The sequence below is a fragment of the Micrasema longulum genome, unplaced genomic scaffold, assembly GCF_059751315.1.
Source record: "Micrasema longulum isolate JH-2025_06_02 unplaced genomic scaffold, ASM5975131v1 h1tg000805l, whole genome shotgun sequence".
Lineage (NCBI taxonomy): Eukaryota > Metazoa > Arthropoda > Insecta > Trichoptera > Brachycentridae > Micrasema > Micrasema longulum.
Window position 1 is genome coordinate 18,642 of NW_028277997.1, and position 19,892 is coordinate 38,533.

General features: G+C 31.3%; 1 protein-coding gene and 1 long non-coding RNA gene across 2 annotated transcripts in view; both read left to right on the top strand.

Moving 5' to 3' along the window:
- The window catches only part of LOC148278943 (nose resistant to fluoxetine protein 6-like), a 30,433-nt gene extending 18,632 nt beyond the window's left edge, over positions 1–11,801 (top strand). The window contains exons 6-12 of the mRNA XM_088230677.1: positions 501–623; positions 1,255–1,500; positions 5,216–5,311; positions 6,331–6,460; positions 8,089–8,263; positions 8,987–9,129; positions 9,235–11,801. Coding sequence (XP_088086803.1) covers positions 501–623; positions 1,255–1,500; positions 5,216–5,311; positions 6,331–6,460; positions 8,089–8,263; positions 8,987–9,129; positions 9,235–9,393 — 1,072 coding nt within the window. The 3' untranslated portion in view covers positions 9,394–11,801. The remainder of the gene's footprint in view (positions 1–500; positions 624–1,254; positions 1,501–5,215; positions 5,312–6,330; positions 6,461–8,088; positions 8,264–8,986; positions 9,130–9,234) is intronic.
- Positions 11,802–13,564: 1,763 nt separating this feature from the next.
- LOC148278944 (uncharacterized) lies at positions 13,565–14,303 on the top strand. Its single transcript, XR_015823023.1, has 2 exons — positions 13,565–14,018; positions 14,138–14,303. It is a non-coding gene; the product is annotated as an uncharacterized LOC148278944 (long non-coding RNA).
- The last annotated feature ends 5,589 nt before the right edge of the window (positions 14,304–19,892 follow it).

The window sequence follows — 19,892 nt, forward strand, 5'->3', positions numbered from 1 at the left end:
TGGTAGTAGTAGTAATAGTAAACCAAAGAGCAAAATAATAGTAATTGGACTTAAGTTAATTTTAATATTTTAAAAATCCATTGAAAGAAGAATAATTGAACCATTTTTTTTCATATCGACTGTTTATGTTATTCATTTTATATTGTTAAAATAGAATTAATTATAAACAAACTACAACAGGGATGGATAACATTTTAGAGAAAGGAAAATGGAAGTCTAGGCATTTACAAGGCCAGGACCTGTTATTGCCTGGTTTAATTGGCCACTTTAACTGCGTAACATTCACCATTTCGCCTATGTTTAAACATCCATATTTCTTCAATTCTTCCATTTGTTGTTTTCAGTGAAGCTAAAGAGCTAAAATTTTTATTGTTTTGAAGAAATTCATTTGATTGGATTATTTCGCATACTATACAACGCCATTTAAATATTGGAACAAATTATTGTTGACAAAATATGATGGAAAATGGCTACAAAATTAATTAAAATGTATTTTTTAGCGCATTTCTAATGGGTTATTATTTTTTGGACGCCGAGAAGAAAAAACAAGCAGCAGGCGTAAAAGAATCTGCAGTTACCAAATGTAAAACAATTTTGTTTGGAATTTTCAAACGAATGGCGAGGTTAGTCACATTTTACTACATTTACTTAATCCATGTTTGCTCCCTGGGTGCAGCATATTATGGTGTCCACGAAACCTGCGTGTCTTTCCAAGTTAGGCCCTCGTCCCGTAGTTCAGACGTGCACTGCCGTCGAACTGTCAGCCGTGGATGTCCAGGACCGCGAGAACCTGATGCCTTGTAAAGTAGACAAGCATGGTTAAGGCTCTTGAGAGGCATCCGTAATATATGCCCCTACGTAGTTATTTTAATTAACATTTATCGTTTGATTTATTGACGAGTCATCATTAAGTTTGATTGCAAATAAAGATAAATAATTATTTTCGTGACGGTTTTTAAACGATAAATTTTAATTTGCCAATTTTTTGTATTTTTGTAAAATCATTATTATTATACGTATTTTAACAATTGATGTAAGTACTTTTTGAATTTCTTTTCATTAAAAAAATAAATGAGATGTTTTATTTCTCCGTTTTTCCAACCGATTGTTTTTTTCAGGATTTTAGGAGAGTAGACAGCGAGTCGAAAATTCCTCATCCAGAATTTTATTACCATTTCACACGCAGGAAGTGTATTTTTCGTTCCGCCCGGACACGAGAGTTACGTGTTGGTAAATTTAATTATTATTTTCTAGGTTTTTGCCACCTTACGCTGTCGCCTTGGGAGTAGCGGAGTACGTAGCTTGGTGGATGAAAACCGAAACAATTCTCTGGACTGAAGAAAAAAACCATATTTTTTGCGCAAAATATTACTGGAGAAATTTCCTGTTCTACAATAACTTGTACCCAAAGGATGAAATGTGCATGAATTGGACTTGGTTTGTCAGTAATGATATGCAACTATTTGTCTTGTCTCTTGTACTGCTCGTTTTGTCAACATCGTAAGTAAATATTTCTTAAACGATTATTTCACAAATGCACTCATAAAAATAGATACATTATCATCGGTATATTATATTGTTCATAATTTTTATTAGCTTCATCCTAAGGTAGTCAATTCTACTAGATCGGGGGATATCCATCTCCTCCTCCCAAAATCTCTGCGACCTAGAGTATGATGATGCGATTATAATTGACGATTCAGTCACGGGTCTTCAGACCACTGTAAAAAATCTAAATAGTTACTTCGCATGCATGGGTTTAAAAATCAACATTGCAAAAACCCATGTACTTCATGCTTTGATGCCCAAAATTGAAATAAAATTTTTTTTTACTCGACAATATTTCATAGACCCTTATTTATTTAAAATCTTAAAAAAACGAGACATTTCCCTTTTCTCAAACTAATAATAGAACGGCTTAGACTCTTGCCAATTGTATAAAATCCAGTGTTCAGATCTCCAATGAATAGGGCTCTTCGTGAAACCATGAATTTACTGCGTGACAAACAAGCCATTGGATTATTTCCTACAAACCTATGTTAAATGCAAGATCTATGGAAAGAAACCATCAACTCTTCAGGCGTTAGAAGCTAATATTACATACACCATTCCATAAATAACGCCAGATTTTTAGCAAAAATTGCGCAAAACTTGGACCGGTAGAATGCGCTACGTAACTGCAAGTTGTGGAAGGCATCATTTTTAGGATACGGGTTTCAAAAAATAAATGTGTTGTTTCATCTATTCGAACACATAAAAAACAAGCTCATTACAAAAAAGTTTTAAAAATACTTATTCTGTTTTAACGTACCTACTTGCAAAAAAACATTAAAAATAAATCGCTTCTAGATTATTAGCCGTTAAAAAAATAAAATTAAAAAATAAATAAAAAAAAAAAAATATTATATATTGTAAATCAATCCACTCAATGTTATTTCATCGTGCTGTGTGGATTTTAACAATTGTATGAAACAGGCGCCAAGGCGTAGTTGGTTAGACGGCCGACTGTGAAACTGGCGTCTAGTTTGCCAGTTGCAAGAAAAAAAAATTTAAAAAATCCAATGAGTGTCTTAAAGGTTTCAAAAACTGTAATTTTCTCGTAAAATCAAAATAATTAGCTACCCAAGATAATTTCAGAATTCATCATTATCATCATTCCCTTTCCACACCCAATCATGCATAAGGCACTGCATTTATTCACTAATAGCAGTTTATCTTGATCATTTTTGTTTAAGAGGGCAAGATGACCAGTCCCACGCTTTAGCTACCAGTCCAGAGGCAATGAAATATTCTAGTGTAAAAACACCCTTTTAAATAAATATTTCACGTCAACCATGTTGGGAATCGAACCCGAGACCTCTTGCATGCTAGGCAAACGCACTGACCATTACACCACGAGGTCGACCGAATTACATAGACAAAATTGTTTATTATTTATTTTAAATTATTAATAAGTTACCAGTTGCAAATTGTATACATCTATTCAAAGATATTTATATATATATATATATTTATATATTTTTTAATATTAAGGGTGAAAGTTATTAAAATATGGGTATTTAAACTAGAGTCACTCACTAGATCATATGTTTAGATATAGATCAGAACGGTAATCACAGTTTATTTAATTTCTCAAACAAACTATTTTGTAGTAAAATTCTAAATAAATCAGCAATTGCGAAATTTTGCAAAATCATATGTTTTTCTAAAAATATGAACTAAAAACATATTTATAATCGTCAAAATAAAGATTGCACAATACCGAACAGATTTATCTGTAAAATAATCATTCATTTTCATTTCGAGATATGTACAGAGGCACCGAACAAATAGTACAGAGATATTTGATTTATGGACAAATGTTTTTTTCCCAGTCTTTAAACAAACATTATTAATGTTTCCGTTTTCCTCGTACAACAATATACTGTACCTAACTATAATTCATATGCACAAAACATGACGAGATGAAAAACTTATTTCACCTCGTGGCCAATTATACCTTTGATCCTGTCATCACATCTTCTGTTAAAAATTCAACACCTATGTCTGATGACATTTACGTGTGTAATTAACACACACTTTCGATGTTTATCCGACAAGTCTGTTCCTAAGAATATCTAGTTTTTTTGGTTCAATGCCAAAAAAACTGTTAAAAATTTATGTAAAGTACATTATATCATAATTCATGTATAAAAACATGCATACGATTGCATAAAATAATTTTATTATTTATTTATTCCAATACAATGTCTGGGTAGTGCATAATTACAATAATAAAAATTCCTAAATAGTTTTATTTAACTTTTATTTATAAATTTACACCAGTGACCGGGTTTCGTCGTGACCAACATCGTCAGACTAATACTATATACGTACTATATGGTACTATAAACTATGTACGTATTTTTATTATTATAATTAAAAATGCAGTTCCATCAAGAAATGTCAGTAGAAAAACTCAATGTTTTGTAGTGCATAACTTATCTTTGTATGTACATATAATTCCTCTGTACGTGTGATGTCACCGTACTCCTCCCAAACGGCTTAACCGATTTACGTGCGGTTTTCAGAGAAATATAGATCTTTGCGCTGTGCGTGTTCGTAGATATCAAAATCTTTAATCGAATATGTAAAAATAAGTTAAGAGCATAAATGTTTAATACATCGATCTACCAGGGAGATTATTCAAGGAGAATGCATTTGCAAAAAAATTGAAAGTAGTAGTTTTTTAGTGTTTAAAAAAAGTTTGTTTTTTCATAATGTTGACAAACACCATTAGTTTTTTGTAGATCTCAATCAGATACCTACGTATTTTTTAATTTTTTTAAAACGATCTCAAAATGGTTCCGACGAATTTTGTGTACCTAATTCGACCTTCTCTTATCCTCACATATTGGTTCATGATTGGTAGTTACAATTTATCTTGAAAATTGCTTACAAAAAGACTCGATGATCAGTCTTGCGTTTTAAATGCCAGTCCAGAGAAGCTTAAATGAAATTTTTTTCCATACAAGCACTATTTAAAACAAAATATTGGTACAAATACGAAACCATATTTAATGTTGTTAAAACGACCACTTTTTAATGGTTTTTCAAATGACAAGCATTAAAACATTTAAGTAGTAAATGTTGATAAAAAAAGGTGAATTATCCAATCATTTAATTTTTTATTATTTTTTTTTTAATAGAAAAATAAATATTTGCGTTCTTATGATTTACCCAAATATTTCATTTTGAGGGCCATTTTCAACGAGTTGTAAATAACTCACTATTAGAAAATGGAATCATGTTGGGGTAAAGCGGGATTCGAACCACGGAACTTAAGTCCGTGAGTCCGAGAGACTAGCCACAGGACCACAACCCGATCTAATTAAGAGAAAAATGTAGATGTATAATTTAAATGCTATCAGAAAAAATAACAAAATGTGCACGTTTTATAAATTAATCTTAAATAGTGGAATTGTATTATAAACAATCATTTTGACTGATTTTTTAAGCGCCATTTTTATAAGAAATCCCTTCAAAAGCGATGTACAATAAACGGGCCGCAATATAATGTCTTGCGGCTACAAAGTATGTGGTACTTGATCGGAAAATCTGATTCTAGTAAAATATCGTACTTAGTATTGAAAGTAGATTGTCATAGTTAAATTTGATCATAAAATAAAAACTATGTATTATTTTCTTAAATTCAATACAATTTTTTGCATTTCAGATATTTCAAATTAGCTGTGGGTATTTTTGCTGCCATCTTGGTGGGCTCCAACGTATATGTTGGATATTTGACATACATCATGAAATTTATTCCATAGTAAGTTGTATATATTTATTCTTTATTTACACCCAGAAAGAAAGAACTAGAAATTTCTCCTCAATAAAGTAAAAAAACACAATTCATGGAACTATTTTTAAACGTCCATGCACTCGTAAATCAAATCAAAATAACTGACGTGTCAAATTACTTAATACAATTGTTGCTCAGTTTTTGAAAATTCACAAACGTGTATTTTTTAAAAATAAATCAGAACAAAACACATAATAAGATCATTTATAAAAAAAATATTACCCCGCAAATGCGTTGCTAACACCTTTGTGCTTACTCGTACGAGGGTTGATTAATATGAACCACTGAACTGCTTAGAGTTGACCAGTGTAGCCCAAGATGCCTATGCTTAAAGCACTGAGTGTAAAGTTTAAGCCTGCAATGGTTTAGTGTCAACAGGTCGCTTGCCATTCTAAAATGCTCCAAGGTGCTGTTTCATCAGACCAATGCTCCAGCACACAAGGCGTATGTGTCAATGGCTGCTATTCACGAATCGAAGTTTGAATTGGTTGAACACCCTCTTAATATTCACTTGATCCAACCCCCAGTGACTACCGGCTATTCTCGAAACTAAAGGACGAAATGAGGTCATGTGCTGGGTGGATGAGTGGTTGGCAGGGGTCGGACAAATGATCTACCAGGAGGCTGTAAAAATGTTGGAGCATCGCTGGAAAAAGTGCATACAAGTCCAGAGAGACTACGTCAAAAAATAAGGTTCAATAACTTTTCCTAATTCATTTCAAAATATGTCAGGGTTAGAGCATATTAATCAACCCTCGTATATTAAGAGAAGAACCACGTCATTGTTTTAGGATTACTGTGGATTTATTATCAGATTCGCATTCATTTCTGATTTCATAATGCGTAGCTGAAATTACGGATGGTTGAGTTCGACCTTATTTCGATCAATTCTTATTTCGTTTTCAAACATAAACATTACATAAATGTCGGATCTAGGCAAATTATGAAATATTAATGACATTTGCTATACCTGTCTATTTTTGTAGCCTGGACAACATGTGGACACACTTTGATGTGTTTTATAGTCCCCCGTGGAATAGAAGCAGTGTGTACATAATTGGCTTGGGAGCAGGATATTTACTACGCCACTTGGATGGAAACTTAGCAATGAAAAAGGTAGATACTTAATAAAATAAACAATATTTTAAACCGAAAATTGTGTTAAGGGTTCTACAAACTCTAACGTAAAATATAAAGCTCAACGGATTTAAAATGTTTTGCTTTGCTTTTTTTTAAACTTCATCAATAAAAACCCCCCTTGCTTCAAATCACACCCAAACGTTAATAGGGAAATATCACATACTATGAATACCGATAAAAATATGTAAAATGGGTTTTGAAAATTAACTTTATTTTCAAAATCAGGTGGATATTGAGTAAAAATGTTTTCATTTATTATTTTAAAAATAACATTGATAAATAATAGGCCTGCACAAAAACGCGACAAGATTGCAATTGACAATCGCGATGTGAAGATTCGTGAAATATACGACGGTCTACTTAAACGGTCACAAAAGACTGTCATTTTTTTTACTGAATCGTGACGTATTAAGGGCATGGCCAATGCAATGAAGTGTTTTCGAGGGAATTCAAAATTAGAAATTAAAAAATATTGGTTGTGCTACTAATAAATACATTTTTTTTTCACGACAGTATTTCGTAGACTATTATTAATTCATAAGTGTAAAAAAAGTCATATTTCCCTTTTATTGTTTTATAAAGTTTACTTGTTTTTGACAGAAACTTAAAAAAAAAAATATAGCAAATCAACGTAAAAAATTAATTCAATTGACTATAGAATGAAGAAATCTATTTAATTTTATTTGTTTATAGTTCAATAAACGATAGTAAATATTTGAGTATCTTCTATTTCTTCTATCTTCTTCTTGAACTTCCTGACTTTTTTATGTATACCGGTTTCGTTATGACATTAATAATTGAACTAACATGCAAATCTCAATTACAAATCCCAATTACAAATCCCAATTAATAACTTACGTTTAGTAAAATGTTTGATTACAAAGTTATTACGTTGAATAATAATAATAATAGTTTTCTTAACTTATCGATCCCAAAGGCGTATATTTTTTTATTAGTTTTTTTTATGCTGGAGTTTTTTTTTATTTTTTATTATTTTTTTTATTTATTTTTTTTCTTTACATATTTATTACAGCAAAATACAAGTAATTATTTATACAACAAATTTATTCAGTAGTAAAAGTAAACATACATATTTTTTATTTTTGCTGTTGGTTCATCTAAACTGCCTAACTAGGGATAGCTTCCCCGTTCTAAGGCAGTAAATTATGTATTTTATAATGATATTTAAAAGTATTTACAGTTTTATCATAATGTGTGCTTTTTCAGTCTTAAAGGTAAACAATGAATATCCAGAGATAACATAAATAATACCAATATCTCTATATCCTAAGTCCTAAGTCATTACTAGTAAAACAAGCAACCAGCTTACGTCCTTCTACATCGGACAACAAATTCTCTGACTTCCTCCGACCAATATGGATTAAGAATGCAGTCGACACCTTCCTCAGCCTGGCAATCCCACCACATTTCCACGAAACTGGGATAAGGTTATATACCCTCGGGCCTATATAATATTGCTGTCTTTGAGCCAAAAAAGTATTGATTCCTCTCTGTAGAATCAGATCCTTATTGAAGTGTCTAGTATTATGAACTTCATGTTCATAATACTAGACACTCCAATAATATTAAGTATTTATTTTCAGAAAACGATAAACATAATGTACATGGTGTCCGTGAGTGTGATGGCTGCCATGATGTTGTCAGTCGGAGCAAAGGACATGTCGCTGTCCGGGAGCGTCCTGTACATGTCCCTCGGGAAGAGCTTGTGGGCAGTCGCCATGGCGGGTTTCCTGGTCGCGTGCGTAACTGAAAATGGAGGTATAACTTTCAATCCAGTGGAACTTAGTCGGTTCGGGCCTCAATTGTGGACGCTATCTTCATCTATATATATCGAGACGGTATAAGCTTTCAGGAAAAAAAGTGCCAGCCTCAAAACGATTAAATTTTTTAATAAATTATAATTAAAGGAAATATTGCTCGGTGGAACAAAATTTTTGACACTTTTAATACGCAGATAAACGTATCGAGGGGTTCTAGACTCGTCGGTATAACATGATGTACTTACATCAAAACTTGATGGTAGGGAGTATCGATACTATACCTTTGTAGTCGGTCGGGAGACTTTTATCTTCAATTATGACGTCATACTGAAGCTATGTCATTTTAGAGCGTAGATATGTGTACCGTGACGCACGCTTCCCCTTGAATCATATCGACGTACCTACCCAAAACTTAAAGATGGGGGGGTTGGTAGTATATTTTTATAATCGCTAGAGGGAATTTATCTTCAACTATACCGTCAAGGTGAAGGTATGACGTCTTAATCTTCCCATCATAATCGAGGCCCTGGTCGGCAGAAAAAAAAGAGAATAAAAAAGTCCATTTTGTAAAGTTGCTCCATGTCGCTTGGTAACATTTTCTTTTCTAGCTTAGATATATATATATATTCTCATATTTTGACATTTCAAACAATTTTGTTTCCAAAATTTAATTGAGCCGGTTGGGATTCTGTATTTTAATCGTTGGTGTTTTGTATTTTAGGTATAGTTGGATCGTTTCTATCTTCTAAGTATTGGATTCCATTTGCCAGAGTTACATTCTGTAATTATCTGATCCATCCGATTATCATTAGAGCTATTGGATCCACTTCAGAAGCTGGCATAGAGTTAGTTGTTCCTGCTATGGTAAGAATCATCCATTTAAAATGGTTATTATAAAAAAATCCGTCATGTTTAATTGAGTTGAAAATAATTAAATACTCTGATGGCATGAATTTGTTTCTTTTTCAGATATTTTCGGGAATAGGGAATATCACGATAAGTCTAATAGTATCCATACTATTTTCTTTGACATATGAATTCCCATTTGTCAAAATTTCAAAATTATTATCAAAAACCGATAACGGTTTTCAAGAGAATAAGGAAATTGTCACTAATAAGATGGAGTGAAATATTTTGAGTCGTTAGAGATTATTTATGGAATTTGTGGATTCTTTTACACGACTAGGTACTTCTCATACACAAAATAGAGAAACACCGAAACCAACGTATTATTTTTAATTTATTCAGCAATTGAAAGCAGTTAACAAAGAATCAATATGTTATTTATGGGAAGAGGAAAAAGAGAATGTTAGATAAGACATATTTATAAAGAAGCAAATTAAGTTAAATTATTTAAAGTATATAAAATAAATAGATATATGTAATATTATGTTAATAAAATTTGTATAAAACCACTCACCGACTTATCTGTCAATAAAATTAATTTTGAAAATTTTACATGTGGAGTTAACTTACTTACTACACCCCATTGAATGGGATTTGTTTGATGATAAAGTCAGACAATTCACGTCCATAGAAGCATTTAATAAAAAAAGTAATCTAGATAAAAAAAAAAACGATTTGAAAATGAAAAAAAGTAGGAAAAACTGATAACTCAAAAGTGAAAAATTCTCATATATTTTATAAACGTTTAGTCAATCTGTCTTCACATACATTTAATCCAGAAGAAACGTCGTTATTATCAAAAGGCAGATAAGTCGGTGAGTGGTTTTATACAAATTTTATTGACATAATATTAAAATGTTGGACCACAAACTTAATGCTTTGAATATTAATAATGAAAAGATATAATTCAGCTACGTTTAAGATCAAATATAACAAACAATAACGTATTTAGTTTGTGTAAAATTTCCAATATAAATAAAATATGCAGACCGATCTCAAAATATGACTGTTCTTTGTCAAAGCTTTAAAAGAAAACTGATACTTGATAACTAAAATTTATGTAAAGCAACTTTGTTATTAACTACCTATATTTAAAAAAAATAATTTACCGGACAATTTTAAAGCCACACAAGCTTCTTTACCAACGAATTTTATACATTTTTTGGGTTCTTACATTAAAATATTTTATTCTCCTTGGACTCGTACCTGGAGCGTAAGATTGATCATCTTACCTCCATGTAACAAAAATGATCAAGATACACTGCGATTAGTGTATCAATGCAGTGCCCTATGCACCATTAGGTGCGGAAAGGGAATGATGATCTTCTTTTTTATTTTAGCAGTTTCTATTGAATATTAAAGTTTAACATATGCAGCCAATAAGTCATGTCTTTTTGTAAATAGGTAAATAAAAACAAGCATAATGTGATAATATTACAAAAATAAAAAATTAAAACTAAATCTTTTAAATCTTACCAATAACAAGTAGATACCCAAAATATATCATCCGTTAACTGTTTAAAGTTAGATTATGATGAAAAATTAGAAATCCAAAAAGCTCTCAGTAATAATTTTCTTACGATTGACAAACAAATTAAAGATTTAATAACAGCCCTTATCTAAAAATGTTTGAGGATTAAAAATATTATCCAATCTGATACCTACTACCTACCCCTTTTTCATTTTCTGAGAATCTGCATTCTGAACGTAAAACACTGAACCCACGTTAGCATATGACTTATTTGAGGTATCTACTTGATCTTCTTCTTCTGCAGCCTTATTCTCTCCACTGCTGGATAAAGGCCTCTTCCAAACGTCTCCATTCCTTCCAATCACTCGCTTTCATCATCCACGTTTTACCGGCAATAGAGGCAATGTCGTCGACCCATCTTTTCTGTGGCCTTCCAACACTTCTTTTGTTTGTCACGGTCTCCACTTTAATATTCTGAGTGTCCACCTGCCATCATTTTGCCTCGCCAAGTGTCCTGCCCACTGCCATTTCAATTTTGCAGCACTTGATATTTGGTAAAATTTAAATATTAAGTTTTACTTTTTATTTTTATATTGAATTTTCAGTACACACTTTAAAAATAAAGGAGCATAAGATTCGTTAGTAAATTATCCCTTGATAAAAAAACTTGTGTGGCTTCGAAACTGGTGGGTAAAAAATATTTAAAAAATAAGTGGTTAAAAACAAAGTTCTTTTACTTAAATTGTAGTTATTAAGTTTTTTTTAAGCCTCGACTAAGTTATAGTCATGATTTGAAACCGGTCTGGAAATTAAATTTATCTCAGTGATTTTATATAAATAAAATACGATTAAAATTTTAATTTTGAAAAACAAACCAGTAGAGGTTAGCTACCGTGATGAGTTCTTAAACAGGAAAATCAATTGACTGGCGTTGTTTTCATAAGAAATATTTATTTTTTTATTCTTATTGAAATACGCGAATGTTACAAAGCTGTTTGATTTACTAATTTTAAAAAATGACCGGAATAATGTTGTACCATTTTTTTTAATCAGTTTTTTTTCCGACTACCAATAATTAAATGTCATTATTGTGTTACCATATCACGATGATTCCAAGAGTATTTACGAGTATTGTGCTACAAAAATATTTTGTTGATGCCTTTTGAAAAATCAAAGATGAAATAAAATTTATTATCAAAATATTTTTTTATTTACCATTCCCATATACCCACAATGTTGAAAATTTTGCAACATAATTTATTATTCATTAAATAAATTATTATGAAATCAACATAACATGTATTGTATGCATACCCATACGTATATTAAAAATCCGAAAGTGTGTTTGTCTGAGCCACCGATTGAGATAACCAAAGATGCGAGAAGTAAAATTGGCTACCTTTTGTCATCAAAAAATTTCACTACCCCGGGAAAACTGTTTGTGAAAAATTCATTCTTCTTTCACGCCGCATCGGAGCGACCGACTGACGTGGTTTTTGCCCGAGTGACGACATAGGGATATTCAATAAGATAAAAAGTATTAAAAGCTACTTTCCATCCTTAAAAAAAAATATCGCGGCCTAGGAAAAATAGCTGTATAATATTACAGAAGCCTTGTTTCAAATACCGGTGCCTTTTCCATTTTCTCAATTATTGGTACACGGGGATAAGATGCATATTTTCAAATCACTCAATCATTTCTACAAATGTGAATATTGCCGACTATTAAAGATTAGCTGCATAATATTACAGACGCATTTTTCAAATACTGAGTGCCTTTTCCATTTTCTCAATTATTGGTACACGGGGATAAGATGCATATTTTGCAGACAAAGTAGATCTTACGCTAACAGCACTTCTATTTTATTTTTTTCTTGATGGTTCCAATCGATGCTTGACTCTTTTTTTTCTTTCACAATGCGATCTAAAATTTGTATTTTTACAACACGAGAAATGAATTTTCTCTTCGACTTTGTTTCAACCGTGTTCTTGGAGACCGTGTTATTGGAGGGTCACCTGTACTAAACTTGTTTATCAAACCTTCTTAATAGAAATTGCAAATAATAATTATTTAAATATACATGTACCCTTAATTAAAATAATTTGATTTTAATTTAAGTAGCCACTAATACAAAAAACAGTTATTTAAATAATTAGAAAAAAATTACAACAAAAGAAAAAAAACATGTTTCGGTGAATAGCATATACCAATGACAATTTAACGCAAAACTGGGAATAAAAAATTAACAAACAAAAACTTCTTTGAATACAACTGATATTTTTAATATTAATCAGAACTCTGAGTTTTATTATTATTTATTAATTAATAAAAAAATATTAATACAAGAATAATTATTTGTTTGTTTTTCTGTAAATAAAGTTACCGTAAAACATTATTATGGATAGTCAAAGCAAATGGTAAGCTGCGCATAATCGCTTATATACACGATTCGCCTCTGGAAGATAGCCGTAGAGGACATAGAGAGCGAGGGATAGAGGTTACGAGATTCATATTAGAAAAAGCTTAAAAGATTTTGGTTTAAGCTCGTATTACATGGGTCAGAAAATAGTACAAGATCTTTTCGGCGCCATGACAAATAACGGGCAGTTCAAAGTTGACAGAACGAATATTGTGATGACGTGACTACTGACAACAGTTGACAGTAGTAGTATTAGTTACTAATAATAAATTATTCTGCGATATACAATTAACACCAGGTAAATAACGTGGTTTGTGAACCTTTTTAAAAATCAGTTTTTCTAGAATAGAAGGCAAGCGTGAAGTACGAAAATGCAGTGAAACAAATAAGACTGAAGATAAATAAAGTAACAAAAACAATAACAAATACGTGTTGACAGTTGAGTTGACAGTTAATTCAGGGATAATTTAGAACTAAAATGAGTTCAGATTTGCCACTTAAGCTTGGGTTTCCTAGGAAAACGGTGCCGATATCTTAACGGCCGTACGAACGGTGATGCGGTGAACGGCCGCCGAAACGGTGACTAGAGAGTGGTTTCCTAGGAAAACGTTGTCATATCTGGCGGCCACGGCAGCTTATCTGTCAAAAATATGCCCTAGAATGCGATCTGTCATATTTGTCGTTATTTATGGATAGTTTGTCACAGTTTTATTTAATTTTAAACATTTTCGAAGGCATGCGACCTTCTCGTGCACGAAAATCGTATTAAAAAAAGAGTCAACTCTTTTAAAGATTTTTAAGACAGTGAATTCAAGGAGAAATACTGTTTTTCGAAGGAAAATATGAGGCGCATAATTACTCTAGTAAAACTCGATTTGGAAGGACACAAACGAGATGAGAAAATACCAGTAGAACTCCAGGGCCTATTTGCTATTCGGTACTGGGGTAGTAATGAGGTATGTAATGAATAATAATTTTGGCAATATGTAAGTATCGTTTCTGTCAATTCATTTGACAATTTTAAATACGTAAATGTTTAATGCCTATAGATATTAACTTTTGATATATCTTCCAGATTCAAGACGACTCTGCTGATATACACGAATTTAGTCACCAAACCATTTCAACATCAACATCAATTGGCATGAAAAACACCGGACTATATTATAATGAAGCCAGTGTCCAGAACAAATGTAGTTATATCCGGCTTATTTTGTATGAGAGGATTTCTTAAAGTTATAGGTGCAATAGATTTTTTTAAATTTATTTAACAAATTAAAATACATTTTTTTACATTAATCAAATACATATATTTACATTAACGTTTCCCATTACGTAAAAGAAATAAACAATTCTTGTGTACATAATGGGGAGTGACGTCTTATAGTAGATTATTTTATTTTAATCAATAATATTTTTAGAATAACATAAATAAATTACAAAAAAGATATTAACAATGTTTTCAATCAGTGTTACATAAAGAAGAATTATAGATGTATTACTTCTTTCTTATATATATTGTATTCCTGACTGTACTTTTTATTATCTTTGTTCATTTCATTAAAGAAAAATATTCCTCTGTAAGTATAATGATGTTGTGCAGTAGTTGTTTTTAATTCATTTAATCCATCACAATAGATCTTCACAGGTTGCAGTGACGTCAGGAGTTTGTATACAAGGCCTAATACACAATACCTTTGATATCCGATAATAATGCTATTAACAAAAAAGGCATTTGAATTGTTTCAAACAGATAAAATATTACTCCCTAGTTTACCTCACCCTTTAGATAATAGTAGAACTTTATTTTTCAAATTTGATAATTGGATCAATTCAAAAAAATCCTTATTTAAATGATTTCAGTATAATATTAGACGCTCAATTTCAACATTCGAAATTCATTAATGATCTTGAAAAAAAAACCTTGATCAAATTTGGGCACATGATATCATACAAAGTCCTATATCCAAGCAACATTCTAAAACAAAATGTATCCCTAGAGTTAAAAGTTTTTAATGAGAAAACAATTGGTGGGTTTAAAGTGCGTAGCGCTTAAAAATCCAGAACTGTTTGTAGAACCCGAGAGTACTCTAGATTTTAAAAGTATATTTTGTAGATGGTGGAAGATTGTAAATGGGTAAGGCGTATTTGAATTTCAGAGATTCAACAATCTTCACAAGGAACCCATTAGAGAAGATAGTGTAGATCATAAAATTTTTCTATGAAACATGTCCCTTTGGTTAAAAACTTGGAGACTCTCAATACCTGAGAGTTAGTCTCTAGGTGTACAAAAATTTAAATCCCTCATTACTACATTGGATGCGTTTTTAATGTTGATCCCATGTATGTTTTCCATGCATAAAGTAGAATATTTACTCTTGAGTAAATTTCAAAACGATAACTTAGAAGCGAGGTTCGGCTGTTATCGTCAAACGAGTGGAGCTTATTATTGTATTAGTTATTTGCAAGTCTTAGAGAGTGACAGAAAGCTTTGATTTAAATGTGCTGTAATATTGCTGGAGTGGAGTGAGGTTTGGTAGGTATGTGAATATGAGAGTTAGTGTATATGAGTGTTAGGGTGGGTTTGTGGAAAGGGTGAGTGTGTGTTTGATACAAGTGGATAGAAACATCTTAAATTTATAATGTAAAAACAAATTAATACAAATATATGATTTATAGTCTATATAATATATGTTTAGTCTCTCTGATTTGATGTTATATGTTAAACTTTTAAATAGTATTCCTTGAGTATGTTGGATTTATAAATAAATATTTGCAATTTGTAAAATATCATAATTACTTATAACATCTGTATAATAACAAATTTTAGTTTATTTAATCCTGTAATTATTGTTATTAATATCATACTAAATGGGATATGATAAGGTTTGCTGACGATATTGCTATGGTTGCTGAAAGAGAAGAAGAACTGCAAGAGCCCTTACAACTATGGAAAGCATTCTTCAAAATAACTACAGTATGAAGATAAATAAAGAAAAAACAAAGCTACTGACTGTAGGCCGAATGCAACACCAGATGAGAGTAGTGATGTCGGGAATACCACTAAAGAACACCAAGGAGTTTGTCTACCTCGGGAGCAAAATAACGTGGGACGGTCGGTCTAAGAGCGAGGTCGACAGCCGTATACATCAAGCTAGACTTGCATTTAATAAAAGGTCCAAAATAATAGAATCAAATAAAATAGACCTAAAACTAAGAATACTCCTAATCAAGACCTATGTATGGAGTATCTTGATGTATGGCTGCGAGACATGGTGCCTATCCGAAAGAGATAAACGGAGACTAGAGGCTTTTGAGATGTGGTCCTATAGAAGACTACTAGGAATTTCCTGGAGAGACCACATTACAAATGAGGAGGTTCTCCAAAGAATCGAAGGTGGAAGGCACCTGCTCAGGACCTTGTCTGAAAGGCGAGCGAGATGGATCGGTCATGTAATACGTCAAGAAGGCCCGCATGTGCAATGGAGGGGATGACCGAGGGGACAAATTCTAGGGGATGCCCACGCCGAGAGTACCCGGAGGACCTATTAGAGGACGTGCGCTGCTCATCATATGTTGACTTTAAAAGAGCCGCACAAGACAGGGAGGAATGGAGGAGAAGAATGAAAGGAATTGCTGCCAGCCAATTCCAGGATTGAGACCAGAGAAGAAGAAGATCATACTCAAATAATTTTAAAAAATACATTACATAATAATTTATAAAATAAAAGGTGTATATTTTTGATTAAATAAAAATAATATATACAATAACTACATTTTTATTTGTAACTGATCTTGGTGCGTTCTATTCCTTCACAGGGCCAATTTTTAGTGTTTTGGTGAACAAAGCATGATATCCTGTAAACAGAAATAAGAAAAAGAGATATTTTTTTTCTTTTATTTAGGAAACATTAAGTACTATTACATAGTTTTTTAGTATGCAAAATTTTATGTAAATTATGTTTTTAATACCTCTTATGATATTCATTATTGTAATTCCATTTTGTATTATAATTTTATTTGTATTCTTCTCCTTTTTGTAAATCATGAGAAATGTAGTTTATACTCACATAATATATTCTCTATTGCATAATATTTATGTAAATTTAAGATCATAATGAAAAATTCTCAAATATGCCATAATAAAACGATTTCTTGTTTGGCATTAGGTCTTATACCCATATATATGTAACTCATAATATTTGTACTTTTATACAAATATGAACCAAACTTTTCTTCTTTAAATATCTCTTTGTAAAACAAAAGAACCAGAATTCACTTTACTTTATGTTTTCTTTAATATTCATTTATGAACTTGTAAATATTATAGTAACAATTTATACTGGAACATCAGAACTTAATATTGCTTACTATATATAAACTCTACAGATTTCTTCTGAAAAATTACAATCATTATACACTTACTTCTTACAGACACCATAATATATACCTATAACTCTCATATGTAATAATATACATAACTAATTATTCTTTTCTCACTTAAAATTCTTATCTATTTTTTATTTTTTTGTCACATTTAATGTTTATATCTTTTTAATTTATGAAAACTTTATTGGTCTTTTTATGTTAAAAAATTGTTGTTTTTAAAACTTATTATTTTTTACTTTTTTAAAAGAAATATTTGCGTCCTTATGATTTACCCGAATATTAAATTTTGAGGGCCATTTTCAACGAGTTGTAAATAACTCACAATTAGAAAATGGAATCGAGTTGGGGTAGAGTGGGATTCGAACCACGGACCTTTGGTCCGTGAGTCCGAGACACTAGCCACACGACCACAACCCGATTTTTTGTATGACTGTATGTTTTCTGAATAAAATAAATAAATAAACTACAAACTGTAAGTTCGAAACCAAAATGTCTTCAGCGTTTAACTAATAATTTATGTACCTCACAACACAGTATTGAACTTTTAATTCTTTAGGAATATCATCTGCTCCATATCATACAAGTATATGTCCAACCTCTTTGAATCATAATTAAATTCATTTTATTAGTCTGTCAAAATATAATATAGTAATTTTACATAGTAACAACAAACATAAAGAATACATTTGTCATTACAAAGCGGACATTGTTATTATTTCATTATTACTCTATTATAGCTATGTAAGTACTCACCTAGAATTTGCATTCATAACTTACAAACCACAATACATTACTTATATTGACAGGCTGGAGAAAGTACAAAATATTTTTTTAATACATTTGAATTTCTGATGCTCTTTTACATTTCACTTGAAAGACTTTTATTCTTTCTTTTTTCACTGCTGGTTTTATATTTTTAAACTTATTTGAATTACTTTTAGAATAGCATTTAAAAATAATATATTGCTTTTTTTACCATAATATGTTATTATTTTTTTAAGATGTTTTTTTTAAATTTACTTAAATTTATTGTGTTTTTTTCTTTAAATATCTCTATTTACAAAGAGATATTTAAAGAAGTAAAGTTTGGTTCATATTTGTATAAAGAACAAATATTATATGAGTTATATGTATATATATGAGTATAAGGCCTAATGCTAAACAAGAAATCATTTTAGTATAGCATACTTGAGGATTTTTCATTATAATCCTAAATTTACATAAATATTATGTAATAGAAAATATATTATGTGAGTATAAACTACATTTCTCATGATCTACAAAAAGGAGAAGAATACATATAAAATTATAATACAAAATGGAATTACAATAATGTGTACATTCATAAGAGGTATTAAAAACATAATTTGCATCCAGGTAAAAATAGTTTGCTCATATTTATTAGTACATTTTTGTTTTTATGATCAGTATTATTCTGGGAAGTGTTCATTTCAGGGGAGTGTCTGCCTTCCTGGAGGTGGATCTGGTGAGTCCGAAGTAAGTACTGCTGTGGGTATGGTGTCGTTGGATTTTTCCATCACAATAGTGAAGGTAGATTTCAGAAAGTCTTGTCTCCCGTCTGTTCTACACTGTATGGCGTTCTGGAATGGTCTTCTGTGGCAGTCAGTACATATAAATACGTGGCTCGTGTTGTGAAGTTCTTTGTGGATAAAGGTTTTCTTTGGACTGTGGTGGATGCCTGGTGTTTGTCTTATGTCTGCGAGTCTGAGTCGTAGGTCGTTGACGAATGTCCCCTTGTCCTTGCATGTTGAGGCAGTGAAGAAATCGCTCGGGAGCCTGGCAATTTCTGCTGGCAAACATTTGAGTTCGACTCGCACAGCAAACCTAGCAGTACTATCGGGAGAGTATCTACCCTCTCACTACTCGTATCTTGATCTGCACTTGGGTGAAAATAATTTTGTAGTATGTACTTATTCTGAAAATAAAATTCACAATGAGTATAGAGGAAAGTTATTGCAACCTACCTTATGTATCCAAATAAGAACTTATTACTGGTGTTTATGGAGTTGCTATAAAACTAGTTTGAACTTGTCTCAAATATAAATGGGAGCACATTTACATACCATATTATTTAATTGAATTCGGCGATAAGAATCCTGGAACAAATGTATTAATAAGTCCCAAGTATGTCTACATTTAATCGTTTTTCTGTGCCATAAGTTTACTCATTAAAAACAATGTTTTGATTATGTCCAAATATTTGCGGACAGGCTGTATTTCCTCCCTAGGGAGTTATCTAGTTCTAAATTTGTTGCAACAGAGAGGGAAAACATTTTTGAGAAGGGAATATGGAACTCTAGGCACTTACAGGGCTTATGCTCTGTCATAGGCTGGTTTAAGTAGGCATTTTACACACTGTAACATTCACCATTCTGCCTATGTTTTAACATCACATTTCCTCAACTCTTCCGTCTGTTTTC